The sequence below is a fragment of the Lutra lutra genome, chromosome 18 (genome assembly GCF_902655055.1).
Source record: "Lutra lutra chromosome 18, mLutLut1.2, whole genome shotgun sequence".
NCBI lineage: Eukaryota > Metazoa > Chordata > Mammalia > Carnivora > Mustelidae > Lutra > Lutra lutra.
Window position 1 is genome coordinate 20812554 of NC_062295.1, and position 19463 is coordinate 20832016.

A 19463-nucleotide genomic window follows, 5' to 3' on the forward strand; every position below is an offset into this window, starting at 1 on the left:
GGGATTCTGGCCTGGGTTTCTGTAACTCCCAGTGGTAAGTCAGTGACAGCCCATCTTTACAACGTAACATAACGAGGCTCCGTTTAGCATTCAGCTTTGCCACCAGTGACCTTGGGCCAGTCCCGTAACCTTGCCTAGTCTCTCTAGTTGCGTTAAGCATTGTCAGGCAACTGCAAGGAGATCGGGCTCTCTGTGGTGCAAGACAGATCTGGGATGGAATTTCAACGCCACTTTTGTGACTTTGGGCAAACAAATCCATTTCACTGGGCCTCAGTTTCTGGATCTCTAGAATGGGAAGAACAGGAGCGTCATCTTAAGAGAGGTGTTGAAATGTTCACAGCTAACGTGTTGAGAACCTTCTCCATATAAGGGACTCTGTTCAATATTAACTTACTTCATCTTCACAAAATCCCTCTGAGATGGATCTCAGTAGTGTGATGCCCGTTTTCCAGATGATGAGACTGAGATGCAGATCACCCGGGTTAAGTCATTCACCCAGGGTCACACAGCTAATAAGTAAGTGGATCCAGACTCGGAGAGTCTGGAGTCTGTGTGCTTAACCAGTGAGGCTGGAGAGTCCAGTGACTTGAAAGTGCTTAGAGAAGTGGGTCCAGCATCAGACTTTGGCTTCAGACCACAAAGCACAGCCGGGAGCGAGCCCTCCATGACTGGTATGTGGTAACTTTGGTTAGCGGTGTCTCTGGAGAGGTCCCCAGGCGCTGACCTGCGGTCACACCGGGCTTGTGCTCTGCAAAGCAGCCCCTGCCTCCAGAAAGAGTGGGGTGGGGAGGGCGAGCACGTTGGATGGTGGCTTATAAACACTGGGGGCTCTGAGAGCAGATGTGTGATCTCGCAGAATGCTTCTCGCTTTAGGACTGTGTGTTGACGTTGATGTCACGGCTGCTCTGAGCACCCCAGATACTGTTAACGAGCTGTTCCAAGCCCAGATGCGGTGTTTTCTCACCATATGGTCCACACGGCAGTGCATGGTCTTTCAGGCAAGGATGGCACAGAACGCACTCACGCCGAGCCCTCCACGCGTGGAAAACCTACTTAGAGGGGCCATGCCCTCTGAGCTGTGCTCTGATCACATCCAGGGATCAGGCTTTCCTGATCCATTCATGGATTCATCCGTGGACCCCAGACAGGGAGGGCGCAGCTGCCATATGTGGCGGGCACTGGGTTAGACCTGAGGGATATGGGGATGAACAGAATGTTGTCTGCAGCTTTGAGGGACTGAGACTTAGCCGTGAAGGGCTGGGGGACAAATCCTGTTATGACGGTGTGCTAAGGTCTATGACACAGGTAGTTAGCAAGGACTACAGGAATGAAAAGGAATTTGGGAAGGAAGGAAGGACGAACGGACAGACGGACTATAACTGGTGTGGAATCCATTTTGGGAAGGGGGATGGCTACTCCCCAGAGGCCGAACAGATTGCTCATACCATCAGTGAGATGGTCTCACCGTGTGTGCCCCAGTGCTAGACACCTCTGCTCCTCTCTGCCTTCCCCAGCACCCCCCTCTCACTCCCTTTTGCACCGAGCACTGAGGGGGGCACACACTGGCCATCTCCTCCGAGATGCTTCAGGTAGAGATTAGAGATCCCTTACATGTCTTGACAGACTGTAGCAATTAGCCAGAGTGAAGGAGATGAATGTGAAAGGTGCACATCATAAAGGCCAATGCTGGTCTGAGAGGTCTGAGAAGAGAAGTGAACGGCAGAGAACAGATGAGAAGAAAAATCTAGCAGCTGCTGTGGCACTAAAGAAAAAAAAAAACAAAACATGAAATAAACAACCGTGTGTGTGAAACTGTAAAAATCTGGATAGGGCCCTGTAAAAGCACCTATCTTCAGGTAATTCTGGCATCAGTATTTGCTTAATATTTTCATAATGCGGCATGAGTTTCATACTAAGAGACTGTATCTCTCCAGTGAAACAGAAGTAGGACATGAGCATGTTCCTTGAACTCGGGCTGAATTCGTCCGTCAGCAGCCTCCAGGTCAGGAAGTGTGGTTGGTGATACGGGCGTGAACGAGAACACCCCTTTATCCCTCGACCCGTTCTTTCTTCCGGTTGTTCAGTTTTGTGCCATGTGGTCAAATAGGAGTATTTTTTCCTTGTTTTTCTCTGAGCATTGCCATGCCGAAGGTCTTGTAGACCTGGTGTAGGTTTTAGAGACTCTGGCGTTCACCGGGTACTCTGCTAAGTAGTTTACCCGTACTACAACATCTGATCTTCATGATAATCCCAGAAGGGAGGGACTCGGCTTACCCCTGTTTTTTTTTGAGATGAGAAACCTAGGGCTCCTTGTGGGGTAAGGACGCGTCTTAGAGGGCTTCCAGACTTCAGAGTAAATTCAGATTGTGTCAACTTTCTGTGGCGGGGGTAGTCAGGAAGTCTTCAGTCCCGTACATCTGACCCCGAAAGGCTCTGCATTCCTGAGCCCTGCCCCTCCAAATGAGACAGTTCAAATCTGGTGAGAGCCAAACAGGCACATAGAGATGCTCAAACCACTTGGGAGAGTATGTGAGTCCAAGATGGGCATGACTACGGCTGGGGCGATCGCTTTGATCGGAACTTCTGGCTGTCCAGCCATTACACGACAACCACAGCCGACTCTCTGTGAAGCTCTCTACCAGGCAGATTCCTCTTGCCTAATAAGAGTGCTTGCCAAGAAGGCTCAAAACCCAGTAGCAATTAATTATTGACAGAGTATGTGAATTAGAGATAAAAGAAAAGTCATTCTTTCTCCACACACGCGATAGTAAATAAATTTAATTATGGTGGGGGAAGCTAAGGGATCTTCGTCTGTATTAAGTTTTATTAGCTGAGACATTTAAAAGCATGTCATCACAACAAAGGGTCTTGTGTAATCCTAAATGGACCACTTTGGTGCAGGGCTCAGAAGTGCACAGATTTAATGGAGCACATGGTGGCAGATGGCCGCTGTACCAACAGGTACCACACGTTTATCGGCAATTAACTTCGGTCTACCTATGCCTGTAGCAAGTTGACTGTATCCTAGGATCCCCAGCCACTTTTATCACTGATAGGCCTGCCACATTGGGACTGGGGAGCAACAGCATCAAAATCCCTTTAAGGACTTGAGGCTCCCAAACGGGACCGAGGCCACTCTGAAGGGGACACAGATGGACGGGTAGGCGTGGGGATGCATGCTGGGGAAGGACACCAAGAGACGTGGTGTGGGATCGGCCACAGGCACCCTGGGCAAAGTCGGGAGGAGTTGTTACAGAACGTGGACCAGATCTGGGCCAAAAAAAACGAGCGACACACGGAGACCTTGGAGGACCAGAGGTTTATTTTACACTAGCGGGTCCAGAAGAGCCTAATCTCTCGGTCTGAACCCCGAGCACAGGCAAGGGGGGTATTTGATACATGTTTCCTTCCCTATCTGTGTCACTCTGACGGCTGGGCCGCTGAGGCCAGGGGAAGTCTGCAACGGCCCTGGGGCCGGGACTGGGATTCCCCTGCTGGGTGGGCCAGCCGCCTCAGAACACACATTTCCCTTTTCACTCCCCCCAAACACCTGGGTGAGAGGGCGTCATCTTTATTATTTACGGGGCAACGGGAGTCTGACCTTGGCCGTTTGCGCAGCGATGGACCTGGTGAGGGCGTTGGGAACACCAGGACCAAATGCGGCTGTGAGGAGGAGCGGGAGGAGGGGGCCGCGGAGGGGGCCGGACCCCGGGGACCCCCGTGAGAGGGAATCCCGCAGAGTCGCCTGCTGGAGTGCCTCCCTCCCCGGGATCTACTCCTTCCTGCACCTGGGTCGGAGTTTCGGGGACCACCCCCGCCTCATGCGCACAGAAACCACATTTCTCCTGCAGGAGGGGGCCGGCGCCCCTGCGCGGCTGAAGGACCCCTGAGGCCGGCGGAGCGAGCTCCGCTGCGGCCCGCGCTGAGCGAGGCCGGGGAATCGCCCTGAGCTGTCGAGCCGCCCCTGGTACGGAACCCCGTTTCCCGGCCGGTGCGCCCAGGCCGGCTCCCGACACGGCCAGCAGGCGCACGGGAAGGGGAATGGCCGTGGGGGAGCGTCGGGGCGGCCAGAGGTTCCCAGAGACGTGGAGTGTGGCTCCGGGGAGGACTGAGCGATCCGGCAGGAGACGGACAGGCCAGCGCGATGGAGTGTGTGGGGTGTCCGCCCCCCGCCGCCGGGGCACGCTGAAGGCTGAAGGCGGCGAGGAGCAGGAGCGACACACCCGGGAGCAGAAGACCGGGCCTGGCCGGGTCGGCAAAACCGTAGTGAAATGCGCTTAGGGGTAGACCGCGGATGGCCAGCAAAAGTGGGGGCCACGACCGTAGTTGGAGGGCGCCATGGTGGCTCGTCCGACACCTGGGGACAAGTAAGGGCAGGAAACATCCTAGGGTCACCCGATCAACAACAACATGGCAAGTCTCTGGGGGAAAGCCCCGCCTGAAGGGGCGGCAGTGTACAGTCCGACCCCAGGAGGTGGGAACCCGGGACCAGGCGCGCAGGTGTCCGTCCGCCGGTGGGGTCTCGCCGGGGGCGAAGCCGCAGCGGGTCTGGGGGCTCTGGCCGGACTTTCCACTGGTGCGGCTTCTCGTCCGCGTGATGGGCTTTTCCACTCTGGAGTGGTGGACCCCGGGGGTGACACCAGAGACCTTAAAGGCAGAAGGTGTGGTTAGAACCACAGAGTGAGGCGCTGTCCACTGTGGTCGGAGGGGGTCCCTTTTCGCGTCTCTGACCCGGACTGAGTCTCCGGCCTGGAAGGGGGTGCACTGGGACACTAAGGAGATTGGGGCCTCTCAGTGGTGCACCGTTGTCATTTATTTGGGGTGGCCCCAGGACCTGAAGTTGTCTTTTTCTCTCTTTATCCCCAATCTGATGTGACTTTCCTGGAAGGTGCCCCAGATACGGGAGAGGCTGTCCACACACGAGTTTGGAAGTAGAGTAACCGAGTGTCCCAGGGTGCTGGGGCCCGCAGGAGGCCAGGCAGAGACCGGCCATGGGATCCTGCAGGATTGCTAATGTCCTCTGGAAGTCAGACAGCCCCGAGGAGCTTCTGTCCTCTTCTTTGTTCGGATAGCTTTTCCTGCAGCGGTGAGGAGGCCCCTCTCCCTGTACACAGCCCCCTGGACAGGCCCAGGAGCAAAGGCGTGGCGGGCGTCAGTGTGGACGCTGACCCGCTGGCCTTCACTGCGGGTGCGGGCTCAGAGGAAGGCGCGCAGTGCAGCCCCCGCTGTGCTGACCGTCCCGCTGCGAATGCCTTCGCCTCTAGGACGTCCGTGGTCGTGGTCACGGCACAGCCCGCTTCTCCGGCACCTTGCTGTGAGCAACTGCCGCCGTCGCTGAACTGCGTGAGCTCTGGATTCTTCACGGCTCGATCCCATGATCTGGACGCTCGCGTAGACTTCATCAGTTACTCGGAGCAGTTGTGCTCTGGTCCCCCCCTCGCTTCCGTGGGGAGAAAGGTTGCTGGGTTTAATGTCCTCACTGACTCAAGGGTGACCCGTGGGTTCTCGCAGAGGAGCCCTTGGTACTGTGCAGGCCGAGAGCTGGGCAGGAAGCGGTGCCCCTGTGTTCGTGAGGGTCCAACTGCAGGAGGGAGGTTGAGGTTAAGTTCTTGTCCCAGGCGAGCTTGTCTGCCTCCCGAGTAGGCCTGTGGCTGCTAGCGCCCTGCGGCACGGGGGCCATCGTGCCGCTGCGGGGTCCAGTCGGTTTCACAGATATGTAACTGGCCGGCGTCAGGGTCCAGCAGTCAGTGTCAGTACTCACGTGCTGCTTTATCATGTACAAAGAGATTGGAGGGTTTTTCTATGTTTGGGAGCCCCAGGGCTGGAGCCCGCCCCAGGACAGCCTTCATCTCTGTGAGGGCAGCTTCTACTTTCTCAGTCCGGGCAGGGGCTTCTCGATTTAGTCCCCCTAAGAGATTATAGACAGGTCCTGCTATTGCTGAGAACCCCGGAATCCAGATGTGGCACAGTCCTGTAGCCCCGCAGGAATTCTCGTAGGCCCCTTTTCTTCTGTGGCTGTGGCAAGGGGATGATGACTTTTTTCTCTCTTGACCTAGGTTTTCCCCCACTTGGGTAAGGAGGAAACCAAGATAATGGACCTGTTGGTGGCAGATTAGTGTCTTCTTCCATGAGTCTCAGTATCCCGAGTCTGACAGGAGCTCTCAGAGGGCCTTTGCACCTTTTATGCTGTCTTCTTGTGTGTCACTGGCGAGGAGGAGGTCATCCACATCCTGGAGGAGGTGCATGGATTTGGGGCCACTGGGTGCAGGGAGACGGCTACCTTGTTGATGGCCCGCAGGTCTTGGGCTGGTCGATGTCCCCTCCTGGCTTCATAACTGGCATAACGGGGGTATTCCTGGCCGACTGGTACTCGATCGGGGTACCTGCTCCTTTAAGTCTGGCTGATGTCCTTGAATGCCAGACTTAGCTTTTGGTCAGAAGGGGTATTGCCTTTGCCTCTGGGGTAGGGCTCCCGGGATTAGTTAGCAATGACAGGCCGATTCTGGGCGAGTCCAGGTGTGTTGTCACTGTGGGTGAACCTGAACTCGTGCAGCCACTTGGCTGGGCCTGGGCGCGGAATAGCCTCCGTTTTTTCTTGGTGTGGTAATCGCTAGTACCAGAGACCCCATCTCCTTGTGCCCTGGGTTTAATCGGAGGCTGGTGTGCCCAGTGGGCTCAAACTTTATCTGAGCCCCAAGCCTGGAGAGTATATCTCAGCCCAGGAGGAGGGTGGGCAGTCAGGTAGATAATGGGATTCAGGTCGGACCTTGTGGCCCCCGAATTTACACTGACGAGCCTGCCCAAGGGCTGCTGTATCACCCACGTCCCAGTGGCCCCAAGGATGGTTGCAGTCCTTTTGCTGAAAGGGGCCACTGGGGAGATGACAACAGAGTGCTCGGCCCCCGTATGAACCGTGAAAGTCACTGGTTGGCCCCCTATTTTTATTCTGACCGTGGGCTGACGGGGGCCGAGAACGGGGAGGCTCAGTTCCCCTCAGTCTTCCCCAAGGTCTGTAAGGTCCCCTTGTCTTTACCAGAGAAGCACACTGATCCCTGGCAAGGGGTGGGGGGGTCCTGGCTTTTCCCCCTTTCAGTGGTTGGGGCCTCTCCGCCTTACAGATCTGCCAACGGGGCCACTCTGAAATCCCTTTCCCAGAGTGAACAGGTGGGCTCATGTGTCCAGCTGAGGGGGTTGGTGTGGTGGTGGAGAAAGGTTGATGATACAGCATGGAATGGTCGGGCTGGACTGTCCTGTCTTTACTGTGCCTCTCAGGGTCTCGCTTCCTCTTGTACCAGCATTTGGAGGGTGCTTGGCCCGGCTTGGGGTGCAGCCTGGCTGCTGGTCCCAGAAAAAGTGGACCCTCTGGGCCTGGGGCGTAGGGAGACCAATGGCAATGGAGTGTCTGGAACTGGAGGGGGCCCCGTGTAGAAAGCCTTCGGGGTGCGTATAGACGGGGCAGGACCAGTTTGGCCTTGGATCTCCGGCTAGGACCTGTGGAGGCGGGGACCTCTGTCAGTCTCTCTGGGCCACTTGGATGAGGCCATTAAGATCTTGGCCTGTCCCTGCCCTGTTGCAAGCAGATCGCACCCAGGGGGGAGGGTCTGGGCAATTCCTAGCCAGGAGTCCATTTGCACAACCTGCTCGGGGTGTCCTGGTTCTCCTGTTACAACTTGTCACACCCGACGAACCGTTGGGACATCCAGTGTCCCTTCTGAAGGCCAGCCGACATTAAAGGTGACCCTTCTAACTCACATAGGGTTCTCAGTTTGCTGGATGCATCTTAACTGCATAGTCTTCTGAAAACCCCTTCCTGAAATGTTGACCATACAGTCTAGGACCCTAGGTTTCTCTGCCCTGATCCCATCGTGATGTCCTGGTATGCGGTGGTGCAGAGACAGAGGGTGGCTGCCCCTGCTGAGGACAGACTGGTCAGATGCCTGCCTGCCCTCCTTGGGGGCCTCTTGGCCATAGCGAGTCCGTATAAACTGCAGACTGGCACCCCAAAGGGCTCGCCATAAACCCTATGAGGTCACCATGGAAACAGGCCAGGGCCCACTCAGACTCCGTAGTCTCAAGACCGTGGAGCCACAGAATCAGCCCCTCTGACAAGCCGGGTCATACTGCACGTTCCCTCACGTAGTCACACCGAAGTTATTACAGTCCCCACCCTGCCCCACCGCCCCCGGGAGGCCCTGACCTGTGGAATTCCTTTCAGAAGTTCCTTTCTGTCCTCCCTTTCAGGGGTTTCTGACCTGAGGGACCTCCCTCCCTGGGAAGTCCTGCCTGTGAGACCTTGGAGGTCTCCTGGAGGTGATCAGTCTCCCCTCCCACCCAGATGCGTGTGTCTGACCAGTCCTGGGGCCCCAGGCCTTACTGGAATGGGACGTCGGGACCAGGTCCTCCCCTGCCAAGTCTCCTTGAGTCCACTAGAAACAGTGGATCAGGGCCTGTCCGAGGTGACCAGGCGGGAGACTCCCGAAGATAAGACAGGCCATGCCTTTTCCGTTACGACCCCTTGTTCCATCATTGTCATTGACCCCAAACCAGTGGCAACAATGGGCCAGTGCGGTTGGATTTCCCGGTCAGGGAGCCAAATGTTATGGAACCAGTCTGACCTGATCCGGGACAAAAAACCGGAGCGGCCTCTGAGACCTTAGAAGACCGGAGGTTTATTTCATGCTCGCGGGCCCAGAAGAGAGTAATCTCTCAGGGTCTGAGCCCCGAGCACCAGCAAGGGGGCTATCGTGTACATTTTTACTTCCATCTCTGCCACTCTTGTGGCCGCGGCCAGCAGGGCAGGGGAAAGTCTGCAGTGGCCCTGCGGCCGGGACTGGGATTCCCCTGCTGGATCGGTCGGCCACCTCAGAACACAGATTTTCCTTATCAGAGCAAGGCCAAGAAGAATCCATTTCTAGAACCAGACCCATGCTAGATGCGTTCACACTGTATGTCGTTTTGTTCTGAACTTGCTTTAGGATTTTACAGAAGAGAATAGGGGGACAATTGAACTTGTTCAGGTCATGAAGCTTGTCTGGTTCCTGTCTCTGGGCTTCTTTCCTTCATTTGCACAGCGATGGCCTTTGGACCAGGTCAAGGCTCAGCATATGTTTTCCTAAAGGGCCAGCGAGTAAATACACTTGCTTCTGTGTGTCTTCAAGCCCCTGTTGCCACTACTCAGCTGTGCTGTTGTCACACAGAAGCGACCAGGGACAGTATATCAAGGAAGGAGTGTGGCTGTGTTCCAGGGAAGGTTTATTTATGGGCATGGAAATTTGAATTTCTTATAATTTTCATGCATCACAAAATGTTGTTATTATGTTGGGTTTTTTTCCCATCCGTTTAGAGATTAAAAATCAGTCTTAGCAGCAAGCCATACCAAAAAAAAAAAAAAGAGAGAGGCAGGGAGTAGTTGGCCAACCCCTGGTCTAGATAATCTTTGAGTTTTGGGGCCTCTCAAACATTCTCCAGAAGCCGCTACGACAATAGTAATACCCTTGACTTATTAAGCTCTTGCACGTGCCCAATTCTGTGCTAAATGCTTTAGAAGTGTTATCTCCCTTAATCCTCATTCTACAGTGTGAAGTAAGTACTGTCATTACCCCTGCTTCAGAGATTACACCAAACTAATACATGGAGGAATTAAGAGTATATTTCGATTGAACGTAACTAGAAAGACAGGGCAGCAATCGAAACCCAGGTGTACGAGGTTCCCAAGAATGAAGGCAGAAGCCTTCTGCTGCCTTTCCTGATAATACCGTAATCAGAGCCTTAGTGGGACATAGAGTTAGAAAGAATCCTTAGGATTTATCAGTGAATTTTCTTTTGTAGCTGCCCACGAGGCTCTTTCTGTCCCACGTTGTGCGTGAACAGTTAAAGCGGTTCTGGATAGGAATGACCGCTCTCTTTCCTTTCCCTCCCTCTTCCAGAAATGTGATGCCTAAGACTCTGGACGGGCAGGTAACCATGGAGAAGACGCCGAGTTACTTTGTGACCAACGAGGCCCCCAAGCGCATCCATGCCATGGCCAAGGACATCAAACTGATCGTGGTGGTGAGGAACCCTGTGACCAGGGCCATCTCGGACTACACCCAGACGCTGTCAAAGAAACCCGAGATCCCCACCTTCGAGGTGCTGGCCTTCAAAAACCGGACCCTAGGGCTGATCGACGCCTCCTGGAGTGCCATTCGGATAGGGATCTACGCTCTGCACCTGGAAAACTGGCTCCAGTATTTCCCACTCTCCCAAATCCTCTTTGTCAGCGGAGAGCGACTCATAGTGGACCCTGCCGGGGAGATGGCCAAAGTCCAGGATTTTCTAGGCCTCAAGCGTGTCGTGACTGAAAAACATTTCTATTTCAACAAAACCAAGGGGTTCCCTTGTCTAAAGAAGCCAGAGGACAGCAGTGCCCCAAGATGCTTAGGCAAGAGCAAAGGTCGGACTCATCCGCGCATCGACCCCGATGTGATCCACAGACTGCAGAAATTCTACAAACCCTTCAACATGATGTTTTACCAAATGACTGGTCAAGATTTCCAGTGGGAACGGGAAGAGGGGGACAAATGAGGTTAGAGAAGCAGAGGGAAGGCTAGCAAGTAGTCAAGGAGGCTTTTGCCCTGAGTCCTGAAATCCCCCCACTGGGGTCTGTAACCTCAGCCTCACTGGAGTGCCAAGTAGATCCCCACCCCCTTTGGCCACCCGGGATCACTTCCAATGCTATAGGCTTAGGCAAAGGGATGGATCCCATGGCATCCTCGTGGAGGCACTAGGGCAGCGGCATTTGGTTGACCAGATGGCCACCAGGAGCCATGGTTAATTCTTGTCTTCTGCTAATTCTGAAGACAGGATAAGTAGCCATCAAGGTCAGAGACCATGCCAGGAATGTTTAAGTGATTAAAAAAAAAAAAGAAAAGAAGGAAGGTCTACTTTGGCCACTGTAGGAGCCCAATTCCTAGCCCTGCCTTTGGCACAGCCCTCTTCTGTACAAACCTTCGCTTTGGCCTGTCTCCAGAATGCTACTTGTGGCTGAGTGCTCCAGGACTCCTAGGGAGCAAGGTCCTTTTTCTCTGAGGTGTCTCTAGCCTCCTCCTTCAAGGTCTCATCCCACAACCCTTTGACGTCCCTCCTCCTCCACTTATGAAGGCAGAGGCATGCACGGTCCTCACCAGAAAACAAAAAAAAACACAAAGATAAAAGCTGACACCCTTAGAAGCCTTCGAAGAGCCCTCCAAGGAGGGTCCTGGGCTGTGGTGAAGCTTGGCATAGACCCTCATGATAGAATCAGGCCTACGTGCCTGTCCCTAGGGCCACATGATTGCCTTTGAGTTCTGAGCCCTGTGGTTGGTAGAGATAAATGTTATTTCTGGGGGTGAAAATGAAGGCCAGATCTTTCGATGGGAGGTCTCCATATGTGCCGACCCTCAACACCACAGCTCCGAGAAGGCTCTTGGGGTGGGCTCTGTCCCTTGTAGTCCTGAGAGGTGCAAGGACCAGAGAGTTGGCATGTCTTCCCGTTATGGGTAATCCTGAGCAACACAACCAACAGGGGATCTTGTTTGTCCCGCTGTGTCCCCCTCATGGTCATCTGATGCTTCCCTTACTCTCTTCAGAGATGGCACAATGGGGCAGTGACAGAGTGTCGACCCCATCCATGGCCGGTCTTCACATCCAGCCTGCGGATGCGGGGGAGGGCAAGGGCTGTCTGCGGACACCCCCATTAAGGGCTGCTGAACCAAGTGTCCCTTCCCATTACTTTGATTTGATTAAAAGGCCGCCTTTGACACCAAGCGCTTGTTCACCGATCTCCAAAACCAGGAACTGTTCTAGTAAATTTGGAAATATGTATGAGTGGGGGGAGCTAAGTCCGTTCACCTGTTATTAAACTCATTTCTCCCGCTAAATGAAAACTGTGTTGTTATAAAGCTTAATGCAAACCTGACTGATGGGCTTTGATGGTGTGTTTGTATTGGTCACCTCCGACCCCCGCCCCACCCTCACATTCTGGGATGATCCCTTCTCCTCCCCGGGTGGCCAGAAAGCCCCAGATTAGAGAATCTTCCAGGGGAATTCTATCTGCACAGCCAGATAATTCTTCCAAACAGCACAAAGGAAGTGACTCTAAGGAGTGCAGCTTTCTCTTAACTAATCCCAGCAAGCGGTGGACGGGTACACTAGACTCAGAAACAACCTTCCAGATAATTTTTTGTCAGGTAAGAAAGTGGTCTTTGAACCGAAGGCAACGAATATACCTTCACCACCGAAGCAAAAGAAGACACAGATACACACACAGGCACACACGAACCCATCTCTTCTGAAGGAAGACCGGGCATGCTGGTTCAGAACAGAGTTCTGTGGGCTGATGTGGGCCTTGTTGTATGAGCAAAGGGTGGGCCTCCTTCCCCTCAGGGGAAGCTGTGGGGTTTCTCAGGCTACAGCTTCCTGACCATCGCTCCTGACCACACTTCTTGTGGAATCAAGAGCTCCGGGACAGAGCTGAGGCACCTGTCCTTTCAGAAATATTCTTATGGGAGCTGGGATTGAGAACAGCTAGAAGCAGGTCTTGTTGTTTCTTTCTTTGCCCTAGCATTCTCGGTCTTGCCCTCCTTGTGTGCCTTTGTGGGGATTACTCCCAAGAGAAGTGGCCCCCAGAGTGTCACGGCTTCCTGGGACAAACGTGGTCTCTTTTTTTGTGGGGGCAGAGTTCAGTGGGAACTAGGTAAGGGGTGATCTCACGACATAGTCAAAGAAGCATCTGGTTCTAAGAAGGCTTTAAAGATATTTTTCCACCAGCTAAGAAGGACCATTACACCAGCCTAGCCTTACCCTCATCTCTTCTAACCTGGGTGGACGCACACGGACTCAGCCCCTCAATTACACTCACTTTGCGCTTTCCATCTCCCTGGCTCTCTCCATCCCCGTAAACCCAGAACATCAACACCTTAAGTGCTGTTTAAAAAGAAGCCTAGTAATTCCGGGTCTTCAAGTAAATACGAGAAGCAAATCCATTTTTAATAGGGTGAGCGGACTTAATAGGCCATGCTCCCCTGGAAAATAAAACGGGAAACCTCCCCGCTCCCCTTAAAGTATATAAAATCTCGCATCTAGCAGCAGGCTTAAATTCTCCAGAGAAATCAGGCAGAGGCCGAAGCCTCGAGAGCTTGACGGCTTTTATCTTAAGGGTCTGTATGGCTATATGGTTGAGAGCTCATGGTTTGGGAAAGAAATGCAAACTTGACATGCTTACGGTCCATTTCCTGCCGTGTCTACTCTGGCTCGATCCTTGTGGCTCAGAGTGAGCCGGTAAACCGTGTCCCCTTCAGTGGGTGAACTTGACAAAGGAATTATTTCCTATCCAGAAAAGCTAAGTCAACCCGCTAAAAGAGAGTCAGGTTAATAATAACCTCCGCCCTATTTAAACGTGAGCATTGCAACTCACAGGAGATTGAGTTTTGTATTTGATTTCAATTAGCAAAGCATAAATTAATTTTCTATTTCCCTCTTTTCCCTCGAATGGATGATTCACAGCTCTGGAAAGGCTGCTGCGTGTGGTTCAGAGATGAGAAAAGGAGAATTCATTCCTCCCAATTGTGCAGCTGTCAGTGCTCCCGTATTCATCGCTTCTGGCCAGTATTATTCTGCACCCGAAACGTATGAAAGCCTTGGCCTCGCCACTTAGACCTACCAGCTCAGAGCACAACAGCAATAATAGCAAAAGCACGCGGTAGCCTCGTTTATCTTCCTTTCGACTGTATATGAAAACCATGACTTCAGTTTCATCCCATTTCTTACCTTTACTGTGCCTTCCCGTCTGACCACCCTCGGCCCCGTTATTCCCTAAAGAAAATTTCTGCCTCACTGCTGTCAGAGAGGTGGCTGGGGTCTGTCCTTGTCTCTCTGTGTGTCTTGGACAAGTGTCATTGGCTGTCTAAACCTTAGTCCCTACCCCACTGACCAGAGTTTCTTTGATGATCAAAATGAATGGGTGGATGGAGGGTATTTGAAAAGAATGAAGGGGGGGGGGCGCCTGGGTGGCTCAGTGGGTTAAGCCTCTGCCTTCGGCTCAGGTCATGATCCCAGGGTCCTGGGATCGAGTCCCGCATCGGGCTCTCTGTTCAGCGGGGAGCCTGCTTCCTCCTCTCTCTCTGCCTGCCTCTCTGCCTACTTGTGATCTCTGTCAAATAAATAAATAAAATCTTTGAAAAGAATGAAGGGCTTGAATGACACAATGGATAGTGATGATGATGGTGATGAAGAAGGTGATCCTGAAGAAAGAGGAAGAGGAGGAGAAGGGAGGAGGTTCTCAATACCCCTTTCATAACAATACACTTTTATAGTGTTCCAAGATTGGGCAATTATGAGAACGTTAAGAGAATATGAACCATGGGATGTCTGGGTGGCTCAGTCGGTAAACATCTGCCTTCAGCTCAAGTCGTGATCTCAGGGTCATGGGATCGAGTCCTGCATCGGGCTCCTTGCTCCGTGGGGAGCTGCTTCTCCCTCTGCTTCTCCCCCTGCTGTGTTCTCTCTCTCTCTCTCTCTCTCTCACAAATAAATAAAACCTTGAAAAGGAATATGAGGCAGCAACGATGCTGGAAGCTCAAACCAGAAGAAAAGAGCTCCATAGCACAAGACTGGCAGGATTTTGGGCATACAGAGGCAAACCTACACCTGCTGGTCAGGACCCTCCCCTAACCCCATACACAGACAAGTTCTCACTGTGGCCTTTCCCTTGTTCCACATTCAAGGTTCTTTTAGATGCAACAAGGTCCACCAGATCCTCTTGAGATGAAAATGGGAGTGACGTTTTCAAGCCTCCGGGCTACGAATGCTGTGCCCAGAGCTCTGTCTCCCGCAAGTTTACATGGAACACAAAGAAGGTGGAAAACTGGGGCAGGTGCCTGTTCTCAAATGTTTTTGGAAATAAAGTTGGGTTGGGGGATCTCCTCAGGCTTTCATGTAACAAACTGGCGTGAGGAGAGATGAGTTCATAAGATCAGCTTGTCCCGCGGGTGAGAAAGTATCATTGACAAACATGAGCTACATGAACTCACTTTTTTGAATTGTGAAAATACCCTATGTGACAAGGTAATCAAAGGATGTCATCAGTCATCCGGCAGGAAGTAAAGGCCGAGGAAATACACGAAATGTGGGCCCACTGGTGGCTGGTGGACCAGACTCTCCAGTGTCCCTGGGTACAGGGATGGATATAGCACTGCTCTAGAGTTCATCGTGTTTCATTCTGACTTTTATTCCACAAATAAATGCATAGACAACCAAGTGGCAACTGAAAGAGAAGAGAGAGAGAGAGAAGCTGCCTTGACAGGGCTCCCAGCCTGGTGGGGAAGATGGTCACACGAGAAATGTGTACAGAGAAGATTTCCACTGTTACGAGAGAGGATGCTCGGGGTGCTTTGGAAGCATGACATTGGGGCAGGGGTAACTGACCGAGGGAAAAGAAGAACTGCTATATGCTAAAGGCATTAAAGACCACATGGGTAGCATTTTCCCTCATCCCAAATCACAAGATTATTCTTATGCTCCAGATTTATGCTAAAGCACAAAGAGCTAGGCACTAACAAAAGATAAATACAAGATTGTATTAAGAAGGTTGTTAGGGATTTGGTGGGGGTGGGGGGATGGAGTGTATCTGAAGGACTTTGCTATCAAGGCTCATCTTTTCCCAGAAGGCAGGCTGACCACAGCCAAGCTACTTAATAAGGAACATAAATTCTTCCAGACACAGCCCTTGCTCCCACCTAGGTCTCCCTTAGCATCGTCTCAGACCAAGGTCAAAGGATGACCTTCTTCCCTTAGCTGTCCGCTACTTGTTGACTCATAGATAAAGAAGGGAACACCAAACCAATAGAAATCCCACTTTTCTGAAAATTTGCTGAAGTCGGTAATAGTTCATATGAAAACACACACGTACACTCACATATCTTAGATCGGCACAGATGAGGACGTCGACTTGTCATCTAGGTCAGGGGCAATCAACAAATCTTAACCCCGTATTTTATAGCTGGGGACTCTGGAGGTTTGGGAATTTGAGGGAGTTTCCCAAAGTTCCACAGCAATGTAACAATGGAAATAAAACCACAAGGCAGGTTGCCACGCTGGGGATGGTAGGAGAGACAGGTGCCAGGACAGCCTGCCCTGAATCACCCCAATTAACATGGTTTCAACAGGTATTTTCATCATCTTGTGTCTAAGCCCGGGGAAAGTCCTTCTGAATAGCTCAGATCCCATTCATCATTCTGGACCATTGGAAAAGGATGCTTTTGAAATAGAAACCTAAAGACCAGTTGGGAGGTCCTCCTTGTGGCCATGAGCAGACCAGAGCTAGAAGAGTCTATTGTGTTTGAGGCTTAGAAGGATCTCCGTCACAGCATCGTTCTGGCTCTGAGTGGACCCCTACCTCCCTGTCCTGGTCATATCTGTGGGGCTTCAGGAGGACTGGATGGGGACACATAGAGCTCGCTGGGTTAACACTTCCCATTCTTAAGCCTCAACTTGAGAGAAGAGTTGATAATAAGCTTTTGAACATTTCTAACTTCTTTTTTTTTTTTAACCTCTCCCTACTTGGAAGAAACACACAAAATCGCTTGGGAAAGGGGGAATGAAATGAGCTGGAATTGCCGGATTCAGCTGGAACCAGATGAGGAAAATGACCAGCTGTGGTTCTCAAAAGGTTGAGAGCCTGTGACTTCCGGTCCTGCCTGCCCCCATAGAGGGTACACAGAGGCAAAGCTGGAACAGGACACCACAGCCTTCAGCCTTCACTCAGCTCTGCACTGGATGGAGGGACCGGGTCTCCCCCCCACAAACAATTTCAAGCAGCCCCAATTCCCATCTCTTCCACCTCTTTGCTTGCAACTCAATGACACCAACATCTCTGTAATAAAGGTTGTTTCCCCCTAAATATACGTGTCTTTAGGGTCTGAGCATTTGTCACCACTTTGTCTCTAGGAGATCATGGGAACAGCCTTGGGATAATAAACAAACAAAACTGCCATACATGGTATCAAGAAAAACCAAAGGGTGTGTGTTCTTTCCCCTTAACTCACCAGACAAGCGATCTTCAGTGGTCACTTTGGTTCCTTCTATCCCAAGAAGCAAGATGATGGCTGCAGATTCCACTGTGGCTTTCTGAGATCCAAGGCAAGACTTTCTGATGGAGCTTTTCCATCATTGGCGGAAGAAAAGATTGCTTCATTTTCATCGCAGTGGGAGTGCTTATCCAGGGTCCCGGGGGACAGGATAGGCTCCTGGGAATGCTGGGCGGGGGCATGGCTGGGCTTTGGAAATAAGGGCTTTCATTAGCCTGGCCATCCTGCAGAGGGTGGGGAAAGGCACAAAAATAGAACGGGAACTGTTTACACCATAGGCAGTACATTGCAGGGCTGGGTCTAAATCAGAGGCTCACAGACCAGTCTCCGAGCCAGGAGGAACCCCACCAGCCATTTATTCTTCTCTGCTGCTCTCAGCAGAGAACACAGATTGGGTTCTCTATAAATTCCTGGTTTCTAAGTTCACCGAGGCCCTCAGCTCTGCTATTCATTCCTTTCATGTGTCCCCAGGCATCTCTTTTTCCCAGGCCCCTTGGATTTGTTTCAGAGACTTCACTTCTTCCAAGCTCTGCGCCCTCCCCACAGTCTCCTCCCACCCACGTTGTTCTTGTGGCCAGGGAAGGTGGCTTTCCGAAGAAAGTCAAGTGCTCTCTCTCGCTCTCTCTCTCTCTCTCTGCCTCTCACTGGACTTGCATTCCTTCCTTCCTCGGGTGAAGACAGTGATAGCACCTACGTCCAGGGACAGTTTGAGGGCTAGTGGGAGCAGCAAAGAAAGAGCTCAGTGGGCTTACTTACTATTATTACCATTATTATAAATTTTAAAAATCGCTCAATGTAGAAGATGGCAGAGGAGTAGGAGACCCTGTTTCAACCGGTCCCCTGAATTGAGCTAAATGTCACCCAGAACACTCTGAACACCCATGAAATCAGCCTGAGATGTAAGATTACATACTTCTGGATCTCTGCGGGGGCAGAAGATCACTGATGATCTGGAATGGGAGTGCCTGGACTGATATTGGAGGATAAACAGAAGGGGGAGGGAGCCACCAGAAGTGACCCATTGGAAACAATACCCCAATACGAAAGTGCCCTGTGCTTGGGGACCAGCATTAGCTTGGTGACTGGTTAACAGCACTCAAAAAGAACAAAAGGTCTTAAGGGGCAAGTGGTGGGATCAGACAGCCACAGGCATGGACCCAGGCCCAGGGTCCCAGGGTAGACACAGCCAGCGCCCACCCACACATGAGAGAGCCTGGCAGGGGCTCCAGTCATCGGTCCCTGGGTCCCGCAGCTTTCCGTGGCCTGCGCTGCCACCGGGGCTGAGTGCACCCGGCATGGGCTCACGGTTTTAGTGGCACAGGGGGTGCAGAGCCAAGCAGGGGACTCGGGCAACCACTGAGATGGTGGCTGGGGGTGTGCACTGCCTATGGGAGGCTGCCGTGTTCAGCAGAGTCTGCAGAGGAGTCTGTGTGCTCTGGACCATTCAGAGGGGAGCAGACTGGGGCTTCTCTCTGGGGCAGAGGTCCGGGTGCCGACAGTTTGCTTTGCTCTGACCCTCTGAAAAGGTCAAAAAGCCTCCCCAAATCAAAAACCTCCAAAGAACAAAAGCCTGAAAATCCCGTTTCCACAGAGCCCAGCCCCTTGACAGGGGGCAGAACGACTCAGTCCAAGCAAGACTGACCGAAAAACAACACGGCAGGCCCCTCCCCCAGAAGACAAGCCAAAAGAACAAGACGACAACAACCACAGGGTCCCCATAAAACTGTAAAACCCCAACATCAGGGGAAAACAATATATTAAGCTCCCACTATTGCCCCAAACCTGTATATTTCACAGATACAACTTTTCTTTTTTTTTAATTCATTTTCACAAATCTTCTTTTATTTTTTAACCTACTTACCATTACAAGTATATGCTTAATACAACATATTCCATAATAACTTTTTAACTTGAACTTTTTTCATACATATACCTTTCTTTTTCTTGCTATTTATTCATAAATAGATATAAGCTTCAAGGTAGTCCTTTTTTCCTATTCAATACTACCTCTATATATAAACTAGTTTTAATTTCCCTGTATCTCTGGAAGTTGAATCCTTCAACAAGGATAACAAGATACACCCAAGAAGAACTAAAATAACCTTCCTCGCCCACATCGAGGGTTTATAACCACCTTCCCATCTCAGTCTTCTATCAGTGTTTCTGTGTATTTGTTTTTGTGCTATATAAATCTTATTCTTGGGTTTCGTTTGGACAGGGTTTTTCTTTTCCTTTTTCTTTTTCTTTTTTACTTTTGTCAGTCTTTTTGTTTGTTTTCGTACCTTATAAATCTTACTTTGGGGGCTAATTTTGGCTGGGTTTTTTTGTTTTCTCTTTTTCTCTCTCTCTTTTCTTTTTGGG

General features: G+C 51.7%; 1 protein-coding gene across 1 annotated transcript in view; it reads left to right on the plus strand.

The window, feature by feature from the left end:
- The window catches only part of HS3ST4 (heparan sulfate-glucosamine 3-sulfotransferase 4), a 391771-nt gene extending 379415 nt beyond the window's left edge, over positions 1 to 12356 (plus strand). The window contains exon 2 of the mRNA XM_047714407.1: positions 9927 to 12356. Within this exon, the coding sequence (XP_047570363.1) occupies positions 9927 to 10563 (637 nt within the window). The 3' untranslated portion in view covers positions 10564 to 12356. The remainder of the gene's footprint in view (positions 1 to 9926) is intronic.
- Positions 12357 to 19463: the final 7107 nt, after the last annotated feature.